Below are 15314 nucleotides of genomic sequence, written 5' to 3' on the forward strand. Positions count from 1 at the left end.
ACTTTCCAACTGGCCCCATTATTAACACCCATGTACCTGTCCACATCCCTTGCTCTCGTAACACAAAATTCCAGTGGCACCATGACAAAGGGTTTTCTTAAGCCCCACCATGACTAAGAACACAGAGCATTATTAAGCCCGTAGCTTGCAAATATTAACCTACAACCTGACTCCCATTTTTGGCTTTAGAAAACATTTTGATAGCCCAGAAGTTCTGTGGCAATTCAATCCATATGTTGGTAACATTTTTCAGCAGCAGAAGACTACAGAGATAACTATGTATCGAGAGAAGCCTCCCTTTGGAGTTAGATTCAAATCAGGCTTTGACAATCATCAGGTAATTCAAATGCTCACCTCAATTTCTTCACTGGCAAAAACGGAGCGAACTATTTCATCTCATAACTACTTTTGGTGGCACAGGTACACATCTACATGACACACCTAGTGGTAGAAATAGGGTAGAAGCCCATTCATTCTGTTCATTTTATATGGCAGATAAGAGTTATGCTCAGGATCTAACCCACCTGTCAACTATCTCTTTCTGTACTTCAGAAGCCTAACTGGCTAAAAGCTGTATTTCTAAGGCTCTTTTTAGGTTGGGCCAGTCAGACGCACTTGTGTGAGACCGAGTTTCCTGTCATCCCTGCCGTCTGCGGGCCCAGACAGAGGTGTAGGCACTCTGTGTCTGGTACGGACCAGGGCTGACAGGCACTGGACTTCTGGACTGGGGACCTCCCGACTATGGACAGAGGAGCGCTGCGCCATATGTGAGCCTAAAGCCTGCACCCTTCCCTCTCCCAGTGGCTCCGTAAGTCAGAATGTGCGCTGCAGCTTTTCTTCCTGAAACAAGCTAGAATGACTGCTCTTCTGTGCAGCTGAACCCTGACCAATATACTCTGCAGTGAAAAGAAATTACACATTTTACCTGGAACAATAAAAATGTTTCTTGAAAGGGTCTGAGTGAAGAAAAATTCTCATTTACTGATGAAATCTGAGACCAAATTGGTACGTTCAAATTACCCCTAGACAGACTGAACTGCCCCCATCTTTTAGGCCGTGTCCAGAGTAAGCCTGCCCTGGGGTGTGACATACACGGCCTGCTAACACTCATCCTCTCCCTTGCTAGCTCCACTGAACTCTCCCCTGGTTTTGTAGGAGGGAAGGGACTAACTCATTGGAGGCCAGCACTACAGACACAGAAGGGCCTGGGGGAAAATAGCTAAGGTTTCTGAGCTTTTATTTCCAGCCAAAGACTTTCACTTTTTCCAGTCCTCACCATGGCCTACAGAGAGCCAGCCTCGTTATCTGATGGGCAACAAGCCAGGCGCTATTGTGCACAGGCCCACGGCCTGGAGCAGGAAAGGGAAGTCTCCCCAAACCAATGGCTATCAGAGGAAGCGAATGGAAAAACCAGGAGTTGGCAGAATTGCTCCAGGGTATTTTCAGTTTTGTTTTTATCTTCATTTCAGGCATTGTGAGCCAACTAGATACACAAGAAGCGTCAAGAACAAGTGGAACAAGCGATTGAACAGGCCAGGATACTGGACTACAGGACTCTGATGGTCATATATTTACCAGCCATGACAAGACTGAGCTGGATTGCACAAAGCTCTGCTGTGCAAAGCACAGATCACTCCACAGGTGTCAGGAGGCAAGCCCAGGCAGCCGGGTGAGGTACAGGCTCTCCGACCCCTTCCCTGGCATTCCGGCCTGATCTTGCTGCTTTAGCTTCAGCAGGCCATTGTGTTAAAGGGGCCTGCCCATCTCAGCATCAGCAGAAGGGCACAGTAGCAGTCCTCCGTACAGAGTGGTCCACAGCTTTCCCTGAAGGCATTCTACACATAAGGACAAGACCAGGGTTTATGCTGCCAGCTGTCCCAGCTCTTCCCAGGATATGCTATTCTCTGTTAGCCTCCTTAACGCAGAAAAGCAGAGTCAAGAGGTAATTTTTCATCCTGGGGTATCACTGATTCTTCTGCTCTATTCTCTGACTCAAAGCCGAAAGGCTCTCAGATTCTGGCCTCTTCATAAGAGAAGCCTCATCAGGAAGCTGATGCAGTCAGGAAGTTGCCTCTGCAGGGAGTTCTAGGGCTCTGGGTCAGTGCTCTTTTTGGGGGGGCGGGGTCAGTGTTAATGTGCAGGTCATTGTAAGTACAAAGATGCATTTCTAAATCCTTTTCTTCTTTGAGGGATAGATGAGATGGGGAAGGCAATCAAATCTTTTTCTTTTTTATTAAGTTTATTGGTACATTTTAGGTATACACAATGATCAAACCTTTTTCTCTCTTGATAGAAAATTATAACCAGTATTTCCCAAAATACAATAGACCAGTCTGTGCACAACTGTGCTGCTCAATGTTTGCATCTTGTAAGATCTCAAGAACATCCTGTGTTCCGTTTCTCAAAATTTCCATTTTACTTTACTGTTCCTGGTTGGACATAGTATTGCAAGAATTCACAGCAACAAGGAGAAAAAACCCTTTGGAAATGACCATTTTGTTTTCATGTCTGCGGCCACCACCTCCAGTCCTAGTTTCTGCCCTTTCACAACTGTCCTAAGACTGGACGTTCACAGCACACACAATGCCCGCGCTCTCCACCGCCCAGCTGTTGCTGTAAGAAGTTCTCACCCTTTCAACCTTCTTTTTCTCCCTTTGCCTGAATTTTTCCTCCTTCCAGGTCACTGCTGCTTTCTATCTGGACTCTTCGATCCACTCCTCTAGGTGCCAGCTCATCCACTGTCCTTTTACTTTGCTCACTCCTTTTCAGTTGTCCTTATCTCTCCCTGGGCACCCTGCTCAGATTTCTAGCCTGAAGATATCTCGACTTAATTTCCTGACCTCTTTTTCTTTCACTACCAAACCTCTTGAAAGGACTGCCGGTCTTCATTCATCTCAGAGGTTACAGTCTGCCTTGCTGGGCTACACATGATGTGGCAAGACAAGAGAAAGGCAGTGTGAGAACAGAAGCAAAGGTCCTAACAAGAACAGGGGCCAGAAAGTGCTAAGTCTGAGCCCGCCAGTGGAAGCTCAGCTACACGGCTTAAAGGCCTTTATGGAAGAATAATGCTTAAGCTTGGTCTCGAAGGCAACAGAATTTCCACAGGCAAAAATAGGAGGAAGGACATTTTTTACATAGGGAAATTCCATCCAACTACCTGGCAATATGTGCATAGGAAGTTAACTCTTGAGTTTACCCATTACACAGGAGCATTTTTGCCTGTTTTTGTTGAGTATGAACTAGTTTAACAGACTGGCTTAGAAAAATGGTTTTCAAGGTATGTATGTTATGATGGGAAAAAACAAAGAGTAAATACGGTGGCTGGTTTCAAATACTTGAAGAACTGCCACATCAACAATTTTGAGTTACTCAAGAAAGCAGCACTAGCTGGGCATGGTGGCACAAGCCTGTAATCTTAGCACTATGGCAAGCTGAGGCAGGAGGGGGACAAGATGGAGCCCAGCTCGGACAACTTAGCAAGACCCTGTCTCAATATAAAAACAGGCTGGGAACAGTTCAGCGCAAAGGTATGGTGCCACCCAAGAAAAGAGAAGAGATGAGATGAGACAAGATGAGAAGTATACTAAGCCAGGCATGATGGTGATCATGTGTGATTCCAGCTACTCAGGAGGCTGAAGCAGGAGGATCACAAGTTCAAAGCCACAAACAGAAGTTAAAAAGGGCTGGAGATGTAGTGCAGTGGTAGGGCACTTGCCTAGCAAAACAAGCCTAGGTGGGTGGTATAAGAAGTCCCAGGAGAGAAGGGAGGGATGGGGGATAGACTACAATCAATTAGTAAAGTCAGCAAAGGCAGATTTTTCAATTCGCTATAAGGAGAAATTTTCAATTAGAGATGTCTAAAATTGAACTGGCACACCCTGAACTTCCCCATCTTTGCAACTTTTTCAGCGGGAGCTGAATGATCTGCATGTTAACAGTCGCTCACAAGTAGTCACAGGTGTGTTAATGGTGAAGGAGGGAAAATGCAGGCATGGAGTAGAAGGTTGAATTGCTAAGTTTACTAACCAATGACTACTCCTTTGACTCCATGTCTATTGCTAGGACTTTTCCTAGCCCTTCATGGTGGGTTGTTTCTAGCCTTATACCATAACTGGCTCACAGCAAGCACTTAGACATTTGTGGACGAAAATGACAAAGGCTAGGTGAAGTAAATCAGACAGAGGAGCTTGGAATGAGAAACCTGCAGTATAAATAATCTAAAGCAAAAAATAAAAGATAAAAGATAGGAAACAGGGAGACAAGACTCTGTAGAGATGGAAAGAGGACCCAGGGATGGGCGGAACTGGAGCGAGCAGAGGACAGGAAGGGAAAGTGAGAAGGACACAACACGCATACATACCAACTCCCGACAACGAATGTATTTATTGTGTATCACAAATATATATTAAGAAAATAGGTTAAGAGCGAGCAAATGACAACTGTGTATGTCGAGCCCGCTGTCCTGTTCCATCTCACTGGTAAGGCCCCGCCCATACTGATTTTCTTCTTCTCCGTCCCCTGGCATCTCACCCTTTCCTCTTCTAACTGGTCAAGTGTTGCGTTTCGAAGGCTCAGCCCTAGGCTCTCTTCTTGTTCTGAGTCTGTGCAGACACACTTCTCTGGGCCCATGATCTCAAGCTGAGGATTTCCACTTTTTTTCCCCTAGCCCTGATTTTTTCCCCCTCTGAGCTACAGACCTACACACCTAACTGCTCATTTGCTACCTCCTCTCACAAAAAGGCACACTGACACCCAAACAGGCCTAAAAGATCAGGTCTGTCCCTTCCTCACACCCGAGACCAGCACTCTTCCAGCAGCCTTCCAGGAATACTTCCTCCTCTCAACACCTGAAAATTCAACCCGGCTCCATAGCAGTCCTTAAGCCTTCTGGTTTTAGAATCCTTTTTAACATTTAAGAGCTTTTATGTGTGTGGGTTAAACTGCAGGTGCACAAAGAATGTAACGCCCTTCCTCTCCTCCCTAAGAGTCACAGTGGATTGTCCCTATAACAAAAGATAAGTTGACAAAAGAGTAGCATAACTATTTTTTTAATCAAAATTTTACATAAGAGTCCTTCAAAACGAAGATGCATTCATTCCCCCAAGAGTTAAAGACATCACATTACAGATACACGCACGCCCATATTTATAGTAGAACAACTCACAATAGTTAAATCTTGGAAGTGGCCTACATGTTCCTCAAAAGACGAATGGATAAGGAAAATGTGGTATTTATACACAGTGGAGGACTACTCGGCCATAAAGGGTAAATGTGAGTCATGTGTAAGAAAAGACACCTTGAGACCATAATGCTAAGTGAAATAAATCAGATAGAGAAGGTTAAATAGCACAAGATTTCTCTTCTATGAGAGTATAAATAAAGAAAAAAACAGATTATAGGAAAGGAGGTAGACCTTTTGCTGATAGGAAGGGGATCTAGGATTAGAGGAAAAGGGGAAGGGAGGGAAGAGAAGGGAAAGAAAAAAGGATTAAGAGATGATACACATACCAACTTCCCATGATGAATGTATTGAATTATATTTTTGTTTTTGGTACTGGGAATCGAACCCATGACCTTGCGCTTGCCAGGCAGGCACTGTGCCGCTGAGCTATAGCCCTGGCTGAATTATGTTTTACAAGTATGTGCTACTACTGATAATAATAATAACAATAAACAACAGAATGAAAATACAAAGACCCAGGGAAAACTATTCCTGCTCAGATACAAAGAAGAATGAACAGTGTGCAGAAAAGTGATTAGACAAATGGGTATACCTAATGGTAACAAACTGAGGAGGGGAATCCAACAAGGCCCGTCCAGATGCTTTGGGCTTCCTATGTGGCATTCCTTCCTCCTGGATAAAGGGCAACACTGCTTCGGAACGAGTCTCACAATCTACTATCAGACAAGGGAAGTCAGAATTACTTTATGGACAGCTTACACAGAAAGGTGGGGAAGTTACAGAAATATAGGTAGGCTTCATGGCTGGTTTTGAGGGTGAAAAGCTTGGGGAAAACAGAAGGATAGTTTTTGTGGTCTTCCTTGGAGGATAAGGGAGAACAGGACACAGGAGGTCAAAAGATCGGAGACTTTGTTTCCAATGCCCTTCCAAAGTCCTTCAGTTCCAAGTATTCAGCATGCCAAAGCACCATACTTTGGAGTATCACCGTCCTTTTGGTTTTGTTTTTTGAGACAGGGTCTCACCATGTAAGGCCTTGAACTCACTATGTAACCCAGGCTGGCCTCGAACTCCTGGCAATATCCCTGCCTCAGCCTCCCAAGTGTTAGTATTACAGGGGTATGCCACCATGCCCAGCTTTGGAGTATTATTTTCTGAGCCCAACCAATCTACCATATTAGGAATTAAAGCTCAAGAAAAAGAAATTAGGCCAGGCATGGTAGTGCATGCCTATAATCCCAGCACTTGGGGGTGCTGGGGCAGGAAGATCTCCACAAGTTTGAGGCCAGCCTGGCCACACACACTAATATATATATTCTGCCCAAAACGTATACATCAAGAAAAGAAAAACTTATATAAGTACTTTAATACTAAATTTATTGAGACATCATAGGATTAATACAAGTTACCTTTGGCCTCTACAATTACAAGAGGTACTCAAAGTGGTGGCCTTCCACGTTTTATTAGTACAGTGAACTGCTAAAGTGTGTATACGTCTTTTGGTGGCCTCTGTGTGTGTGTGTGTGTGTATGTGTGTTTATGTGTGTGCTGCTAAGGATCAAACCCAGGGCCTCATGCATGGTAGGTAAATGTTCTACCACTAAGCTACACCTCAGTCCAAGCTCAGAAATACACCCTAACCCTTACTGGGGCTCAAAGCCACGTTCCACTAAGCTATACCCTCAGTCATTTTTATTTTTTATTTTAAGAAAGAGTCTTGCTAATTTGCCCAGGCTGCCCTCAGTCTCCAGCGTAGCTAAGATTATAGGCATGTACCACTGCTCCAGTTAAGCTCAGAAAAAAAAAAAAAAATTTAGCTTTTTTTTGGTACCGGGAATCGAACTTACAACCTCGTGCTTGCCAGGCAGGTGCTGTGCCACTGAACTATATCCCCGGCTCAGAAGAAAAAAAAATTTTAAAGCTAGCACATTTTAAAACATAGTAATATATAAGCACACATTCCATCAGTCACCAGAGTGACAATGTCCCTTCAAGCACATGGCCTCCGGAAAGCTCTCTGAACACTTGTAAGAGGACGAGCATCAGATGTCAGTATGATTATGAAAATAATTCCAAGCTCCAGATACCCTGAAAGGATCTTAGAGACTCCCCAGGTCCCCACGCCACACTAAGTACCACTGGAAAGCCATGTTCTGTCAGTTTTACCTCTAAATGTCTCAAATCCTCCAGCTCCTTCATCTCTTCATTAGTTACGTCAGCAGCCTAACCAGCTCCTGTTTTCCTTCACCTGAACTACTGCATTGGCCTAACATGGCCTCCTTAAGTCAGTGGTGACATGTAACACCACCCATTCCCCCTCACGTAAAATCCCAAAGTGGCTTTTCAATGCTTTCAACACAGGGTTAACATCTTTATCACAGTCCACAAGGCTCTGCCTCCCTCTTCAGTCAAGTCCTATCTTCTTTCTTCTGCTCCCAGCTCTCAAGTCACGGGGACGTCCTTTCTATTTCTCACATAATTCACACCACCGCCTGCCCCAGGCCTCTACCTAGGTGCAGCGTGCCCTGCCTAGAGCCCTCTTTCCTGCAGCCCCTTTGCTTGCCTCCCATCCGAGCACCAGGCAGTAGCCTACGGCTTTCCTAACTCCAAGGTCAGGAGCCAGCCCTCAGCCGCACACATTCACAGCACTACATCTTTGGTCAGCTGGCATTATATACTGATCACATCATGACAAGTAAATGTCCATCTTTGGGATAGGATCCATGTCTTTTTTGCTTTACATGCTTCCAGCACATATACTCTGGTAATGAATAAAATTGCAGCTCACGGGAGAGAAGTAAGGTAATAAGATAACACAGTAAGCATAAGGGAGAGGCGAGTAGAGGCAAACATTTTCAGTGGCTTCCTGTGGACTACCAAAAAACTTCAGCACAATCAAGTTCACTAAGGCATGCAGGAAGCAGCCCAGGCATTCCTTTTTGTTTTCTGAGACAGGGTCTCACTAAGTAGTCCAGGCTGGCCTTGAACTCACGATGTAGCCCAGACTGGTCTCGAACTCACAGTGATCCTCCTGCCTCAGCCTCCCCAGGGCTGGGATTGCAGGTGTGCATAACCATGTCCAGTGCCCAGATACTCCTTCTTAGCATCCTCTATGCCTCCTCCACATATACCAGCCCATCTGGAGCTGAAGGACAGTGAGATCACCACAGGTACGTTCTAAAATCCCTCTCCCCTCACTCTTGAATATGGAAGTCCTCCCTAACCTCTCAGGTCCAGCTCAGTCCAGCTTCTCTCCAGACTGCACTTCCCAAGTTATTCTAGTTAGAAATCATCTCTTCCAATCCCGGCTCTGCCCTCTTCCCAGGTTCCAGGATGCCTGTATTCCAGGGATGCTTGCTAGGATGATGGCTCCCTCTCCTTAACTGGCATAGTGAACACAAACCCACCAACCATCTACAGAAATCGGAAATTCATTTACAGACATTCGACTTAGTAACACTTACTACCGGCACTTGCTTGGGTTCCAGAAATTACTCACTGAGGCCAAGTCAGTGACTAACACACATCTTCTGCTACTTCCTTCTTTCCTCATGGTAAGTTCAGGAGCAGAACCAATGTCAGACTGCCTCAAGCTCAGCTGAGCATCCTTAGAGAGCAGCTAAGTTTGGTGTACTTCTACTTTTTATGGAAAAGGGCAAACGTGGCTTCCTGGCAGCAGAAGAGTTTCAATATTAGGGGAGCAGGTACAACCCTAATGTTTGATAAGGCCAGACTTCCATCTTAATAAAAATGTCACAATTCAAGAAACGGGTTTTCTTGCCAGACTGAGGGAAAAGGGCTCTGGAGTAATGCCGTGTTATCTGGTATAGTGCACATATCTGACTTAGGCTCTTTTTCTGGGGAGGCTGGCAGCTCTCCCATTAGTTAGCCAACTATATATAGTATGTCAACGCTCCATCCTTCTCAAGCAGCCTAAGACAGCTCTCTAAGGGCCTCACTAGCCAGTATCTTCCTAGAAGCATAAGGACTTCTCAGGGATCATAAGTAAGAGGTTTGAGGTCAAAACTCAACCTCAGACCTGACTCCTAAGTCCCCAGTTTTTTGGGAAAAGAATGGTCAAAAATAAGTGACAACTCTGCAGGAAGTCTTCAAACAGATTTGTGAGGAGCTGTCTCATGGACATTTAAAAGAAATTTAGTCAGACACTTACACCATAATACTGTAAGATCAGTTTACTATTCCAGTCATTTCCCTATCCCTTCTCCCCAAACAAAAGCACAGACGATTACTCTGCATAGAGTGGCAGACAATACATATTCGATGATTATTTAATAAATATTTGTTGGAATTTTTAAAATGTGAGCAGATAAAACTGATGAGGACAGCGGAAGGGAGTAAAATACTCACTGACAGAGAGGTGCCTGCTTCTGGGCTCAGGGGGCTGGTAGATGGTATTTATATCCCCAGCGGACTGGGAAGCCTTGATCCGCACCTGCCTGGACACCCCAGAGTGGGGAGAGGAACTGGTCTGTAAGAGAAGAGGAAAAAGGCTGAACTAGGTCTTTAAAAGGCTACCAGGGTCCTTAGTCTTTTCCTAGGAATCCCTACACTTTCAGCCTCTTTCACAGTTTTAACACATGAGCCACCTGGCTTTTCCCCAAACCTTATGCCTCAATCTCTCTTGGCAAATCATTATTTGCTTGGTGTAGTTTTAAAGCATCAGTGATAAATCGGCAGCAATACCTGGTGCCCCAGTTTAGCAGGTGATGACCCAGACATGGAGGAATAACAGGCATTCCTGTAACAACCCGTCAAACAGAAGAGAGCTGTAAATATTCTCATAAAATTCTCCAGAGAGCGTAGGGAGAATAGCAGGAAATTATTTCAGCAGCAATATCACCTGCCATGAGGTCAAAACAGTGAACGATGGCAACTTCCCTGCCCAGCAAAAAATATGGTTTCTAAGTATGTATTCATTTCTTTTTTTTTTTGTTTTCCCTCCGGTACTAGGAACCGAACTCACAACCTTGCGCTTGCCAGGCAGGCGCTTTGCCGCTGAGCTAAATTCCCAGCCCCTCTAAGTATGTATTTAAAAAGCAACTCAACATGTGGCTTCTTCCCCAACCATAACTGATACCTTAAAAGCAAGGTAGAAGATCTCAGTTGGTCCAACGCACCGAGGTAACTCATCTTAGGGTTGTGCTCAACTGGGAAAAGCTATAGTAGGCACTGTTCTGCTGGAGCTCACAGAGCTCAGAGTAGGCTCTGAGGTTTTCCTGCACCCACCCCCACTTTGCACCAACCCAATCAAGTCGTTGGGTGCGCACCAGAAAAAAATCAAAGCAACAAAGGGAAACTTCTGCACTGAGAGGGCTTAGAAATGAACACCAGAGGTAAGCAAGCGACGTCAGGATGTGAAGACAAATGAGCAGAGCGCTACTGAAACTGGAAACGGGAGGCTGGATTCACCAACAATCTGGGCCAAAGTTTCTCCCTGCTCCTCTATCACCTCTACCTTCCATAAGAACACACAGGAAGTCCGACCTAAACAACCTCCATATCCTGTTCTTCAGGAAAAGGCTCTCCTGCTCCCCAGGGCAAGTTCAGCTGCCAAACAACCTTCTCTAGTCTCCCTATGCCAGACCTTATCACATGCAGGGCTGTCTTGCCGAACTGTCTGCCGTAAGGGGAAGTCAGAACCAAGGGGAAGTGAGTGTTCTTGCTGAAGCCTCTGATGTGCAATAGCTCTCTGCTGAGAGTCAGAAAGGAAAAAACAGCCAAAGCCACATACCGGGGAAGCAAGCTTGTGAAGGGCAAGGGAGGGCCACAGCCCTGCAGCCACAAAGCTACATGACAAGTGTCCTGATGACATCTGGTTGGATCCAGGCCCTTCACACAGTGGGAATGCACTGAGTTTTGGCAACATGAATTTGAAATGTACCAAAGAACACGCTGTCTAAACGCTCAGTTTCAAAATAAAAAAGCTGAACCTGTACAATAGTACAACAGCCAGCACAAGCTTAGATTTGTAAAAGAAAAGGCTGAAGTTTGGCAGCAGCTTGGAAAGCAGGTCAAGGAAACACCGAGTGAAGGTTTCAGAACAGGGCTTTTCACATTTTGAGGCACATACATTAAAAAAAACCCTCGAGTCTTATTTAAGTGCAGATTCTGATGTGGTAGGTCTGGGTGGGGCATAGAGCTCCATTTCTGCTGGTCCATAAGGTACACTGTGAGCAGTGAGGTCGCAGGAGGTGAGGTGTGCTCCAATCTCAGGTAAGTCTCAACCCTCGACGCCACAAGAACTACCCATGGAACTTTTGATGTCTCAGAATAACCACAACAGAATTTCCTTGGATGGACTACAAGCACTGCTAATTTTTAAATCTTCTCAAGGGATTATAATATTCAGCCATGGCTGGGCATGGTGGCACATGCCTGTAATCCCAGCACTTGGGAGGCTGAGGCAAGAGGATCATTGCAAGTTCGAGGCCAGCCTGGGCTACAGAGTGAGTTCAAGACCAGCTTGAACTGCATAGTGAGACCTTGTCTCAAAAAAATAAATAAATAAATAAATAAATAATATATTCAGCCATGTTTTGAAAACCTCAATATAAGGGGATAATGAAAAGCATGGTAAACAAAAACGAATTACAAGGATTCACAGAATCTTAAACAAGACTCAAAAGTAAGAAAGAGAGAAAGGGGTTAAATGAGACTACACCTAAAAGTAATGGAAGACTGTCACGGAGCGAAAGGAGCCCACAGGTATGAAGTATGTAGCTAACAGAACATGATGATTTACATACATATGTAACAGCTAAAAGGTGATATCTGACCATTTTATGAAAACGTCAACGAAGGATTCTGTGGCTAGCAGCACATTCTGGCTGACACAGACAATATGAAAAATTATTGATGAACTACATGTGGAGCCAGGTGTGATGGTGCACGCCTGTAATCCCCACACTCAAGAGGCTGAGGCAGGAGGATCACTGTGAATTCAAGGCCAGTTTGGGCTACACATTGAGTTCAAGGCCAGCCTGAACTACATAACAAGCCTGTCTCAAAAAACAAACAAACAAAGATTAGCAGAGACTAGAAGATGGGAGATCAGCAGAAGAATAAACTGCAAAAGCTGGCCCACAAATGATCTTAGATTTGGTGATGAGACACAAAAAGAACAAGTGGATTCAACTATGGAGAAGGAAGAAAAAAGGGAGTGGGGTTGCTTCCGTTTGGCAAAAGGAAATGCAAGGTAAGTGACACGCAGAACCTCACCAATAGCACCCCTGTAGTTCTCTGCTTTAGTAGTGGTACCAAGAGATATTTGCACAGAAGACCATGGTAGTGGTGGAAGTGTAAGTGAATTAAGTTTACATCTTTACTGTCCATAATTTCACTTAAAATCATTTTTAAAATTCTGTTTTGAAGCCACACAACTTCAAAATAATAAACCCTTGTTTACAACCTGTTATAAAAATCCTTATTTCCTTTTGTTCTAAGATAAATCTCAGTATTCAAAGGGTTCAACCACACTGAGATTAGGTCACTATAGTGTTCATTATTTATACTTTTAAATGCTTTGATGACTTTGATCACATATATGCTTAGACTATCTTTCCTGACTAAAGAATTGTAACTTTATGCTATTCACATGTAAAAGAGACCTCCCCGCAACCCCTTGAAATTTCTGTCTTCTTCAGAACTTTTCCTAGATCAGTTATCTTTTGTGCCATAGAAAATAAAATAATACATCTTGTAACCTTTCCTCATGGACAACATTATACTTTTTGTTTTAATGTTATCCAGCTGTGGAGGGGCTTTGGCAAGGTTTCTTTAGGATTAAGGTAATTTTAGGATTACTATTCTGGATGGTAACTGACAGGTAGTGAACTACACGGAACAACTGGATTCTAGACCAGCTCTGCCCCTGTATACGCACTGCCTCAGCTGGGCAAGCCACTCTAAAGCTTGATTTTCCCAGGTAAACACCGGAAATACAGATGCCTGTCCTGAACTCCTCAGAGTTGTAAGAATGACTGAGAGATGAAAGCAATCACCTCTTACAAGTAAGGTGCTATTATTTTAAACACGGGCCAGACAGAAATTACTCTGCCCAACCAGTTTTATCTTCCTATGCTTGTCCTATTATTTTAGGAAGACTGAAAAGCGTTACCCTTTAGGTTACCCTTGACAATTTGAACTTAAAACAGTAGGTAAGCTGACAGGAAAGCTGAAACAACACTTGGATGAAAACACTGGAAGTTTCCTTCAGTCAGAAAGAATCTGAGGTAACAGTAAAATGCTGGGTATTTGTTTAGTTTTTATCATATTAGGATACAAGTGACAAAAGAATGTTCAGTTTGACATTATGATAGTGGAAAAGTCTCAACTAGAAAGCTATAAGGTTAAGAGCAGACAATGTAAGAATTAAATTTATGCATATATGTTTAAAGAGATATTTGAGTACCAGGAGAGAGAGAGAGGGAGGGAGGGAGGGAGAGGGAGAAGGAGAAGAGAAGGAGGGGTGGGGGAAGAGAAATAAGCTAAGAGTTGGTGATGGAAGAAAACAAATGTCTTAAAATGCCAGTAGACACCAAGGCTAGAGAGACTCTTCACAGAGGCAGGTCTGTGGTTAACAAATCCAGGAGTCCCCACATAAGAGCAACACTAAAGTCTAAGACAATGACTTTGGCCATGCCGTGGGAGGGGTACAACTATACCATGGCTGAAGAACAGAGACAGAAGAAAGAACAGAGAAAGATCAGCAAAAAAAAAAAAAAAACCCAAAAAGAAGAGATAACACATTTAATAATAGGAATAAGCCTGGCATGGTGGTGCATGCCTATAATCCCAGGACTCAGGAGACTGAGGCAGAAAGATTGCCATGAGTTGGAGGACAGCCTGGGCTACACAGTGAGTTCAAGGCCAGCCTGAACTACATAGCAAATCTCTGCCTCAAAAAACGAAAACAAGAATAAGAAGGAAAAGAAGAGGCGGTTACAAAATTTGGATAGGGCAATTACTCAAAGTACAGAAACAAAGTGGCTGATAGCTCACAGCAGGAGGAACTGAAGACCTGGTGATGTGGTATCTTTGAGCACTGTACTTCAAGCGTGATCTCTGGGATGGTGCCACACAGCAGCCTGTACACTAGCCCTACCCAAGTAAGTACAGAAATGGAGCGTACCTCTTGAAAAACTTCACAGCAATTTTGAATTGGCTTTATGTCTACTGACTCTAACAATAAAAACCGTGGATTTTATAAGAGTGTAGTTTACTTTTCCATTTCATTTTTCAATATTTGTATACATTTCAAAAAAAATTTTTAAAAAACTGGCCCATGATAGATTGGAAATTAAAAGAATAAAACTGATATTTCACCACAGTTAGAGAAGCGCTGCTCTGTAAGTGAGGATCCCAGAGTACACAGCATTTTTTTTTAGTGTGATTCTCCTCTTTATTTTGAAGCCTGATGTCTACGCCAGCTAGGGTAGTGCATGCCTGTAATTCTAGTATTTGGGAGGCTGAGGCAGGAGGATCAAGAGTTTGCGGCCAGTCTTGTCTACTTAGTGAGTTCAAGGGCCTAGATCTCAAATCAAGTCCCTGTTTTAAAAAAATAGTTTGAAATCTAGCTGAGAAGGGAAGATATTTTTGCCACCATTAGTCTTAAATGCAAATCTTTGTCTGCACTGGGGCTTGAACCCAGGGCCTTGTACATATTAGGTAAGTACCACTGAGCTACATTCCCAGCATAAATGCAAGTCTTTACAAAGGCAAAAAATGGAAGCAGTTTAAGTGTACCAACAGTAGCAAAATATGGTTATTTAATAAATTTTGGGAGGCTGGGGATTTAGCTCAGCAGCACAGGGCCTGCCTGGCAAGCACAAGGTCTTGAGTTTGATTCCTGGTACCGAAAAAAAAATAAAAATAAAAAATTCTGAAGTCAGGTATAGTAGTGTATGTGTATAATTTCAGCACTTGGGAGGCTGAGGCAGGAGGACTGCCATGAGTTTGAGGCCAGCCTGGCAAGACCCTACCAAAACAAAACAAAACAAAACAAATCAATTTCAAGAGAATTATGCAACCGTATAAATTATAAAGATATATTTATATAGCAAAGTTTTTTTTTGTGTGTGTGGTACTTGGGATCAAACATAGTATCCCATGTGCT

At 43.8% G+C, this 15314-nt stretch overlaps 1 protein-coding gene across 1 annotated transcript in view; it reads right to left on the reverse strand.

Moving 5' to 3' along the window:
- Map3k3 (mitogen-activated protein kinase kinase kinase 3) overlaps nt 1–15314 on the reverse strand; it is a gene marked incomplete at its 5' end in the record, with an annotated part of 62140 nt that overhangs the window by 18236 nt on the left and 28590 nt on the right. The window contains 1 exon segment of the mRNA XM_013503159.1: nt 9548–9668. Within this exon segment, the coding sequence (XP_013358613.1) occupies nt 9548–9668 (121 nt within the window).

The sequence above is a fragment of the Chinchilla lanigera genome, unplaced genomic scaffold, assembly GCF_000276665.1.
Source record: "Chinchilla lanigera isolate Chin_1 unplaced genomic scaffold, ChiLan1.0 scaffold00077, whole genome shotgun sequence".
NCBI lineage: Eukaryota > Metazoa > Chordata > Mammalia > Rodentia > Chinchillidae > Chinchilla > Chinchilla lanigera.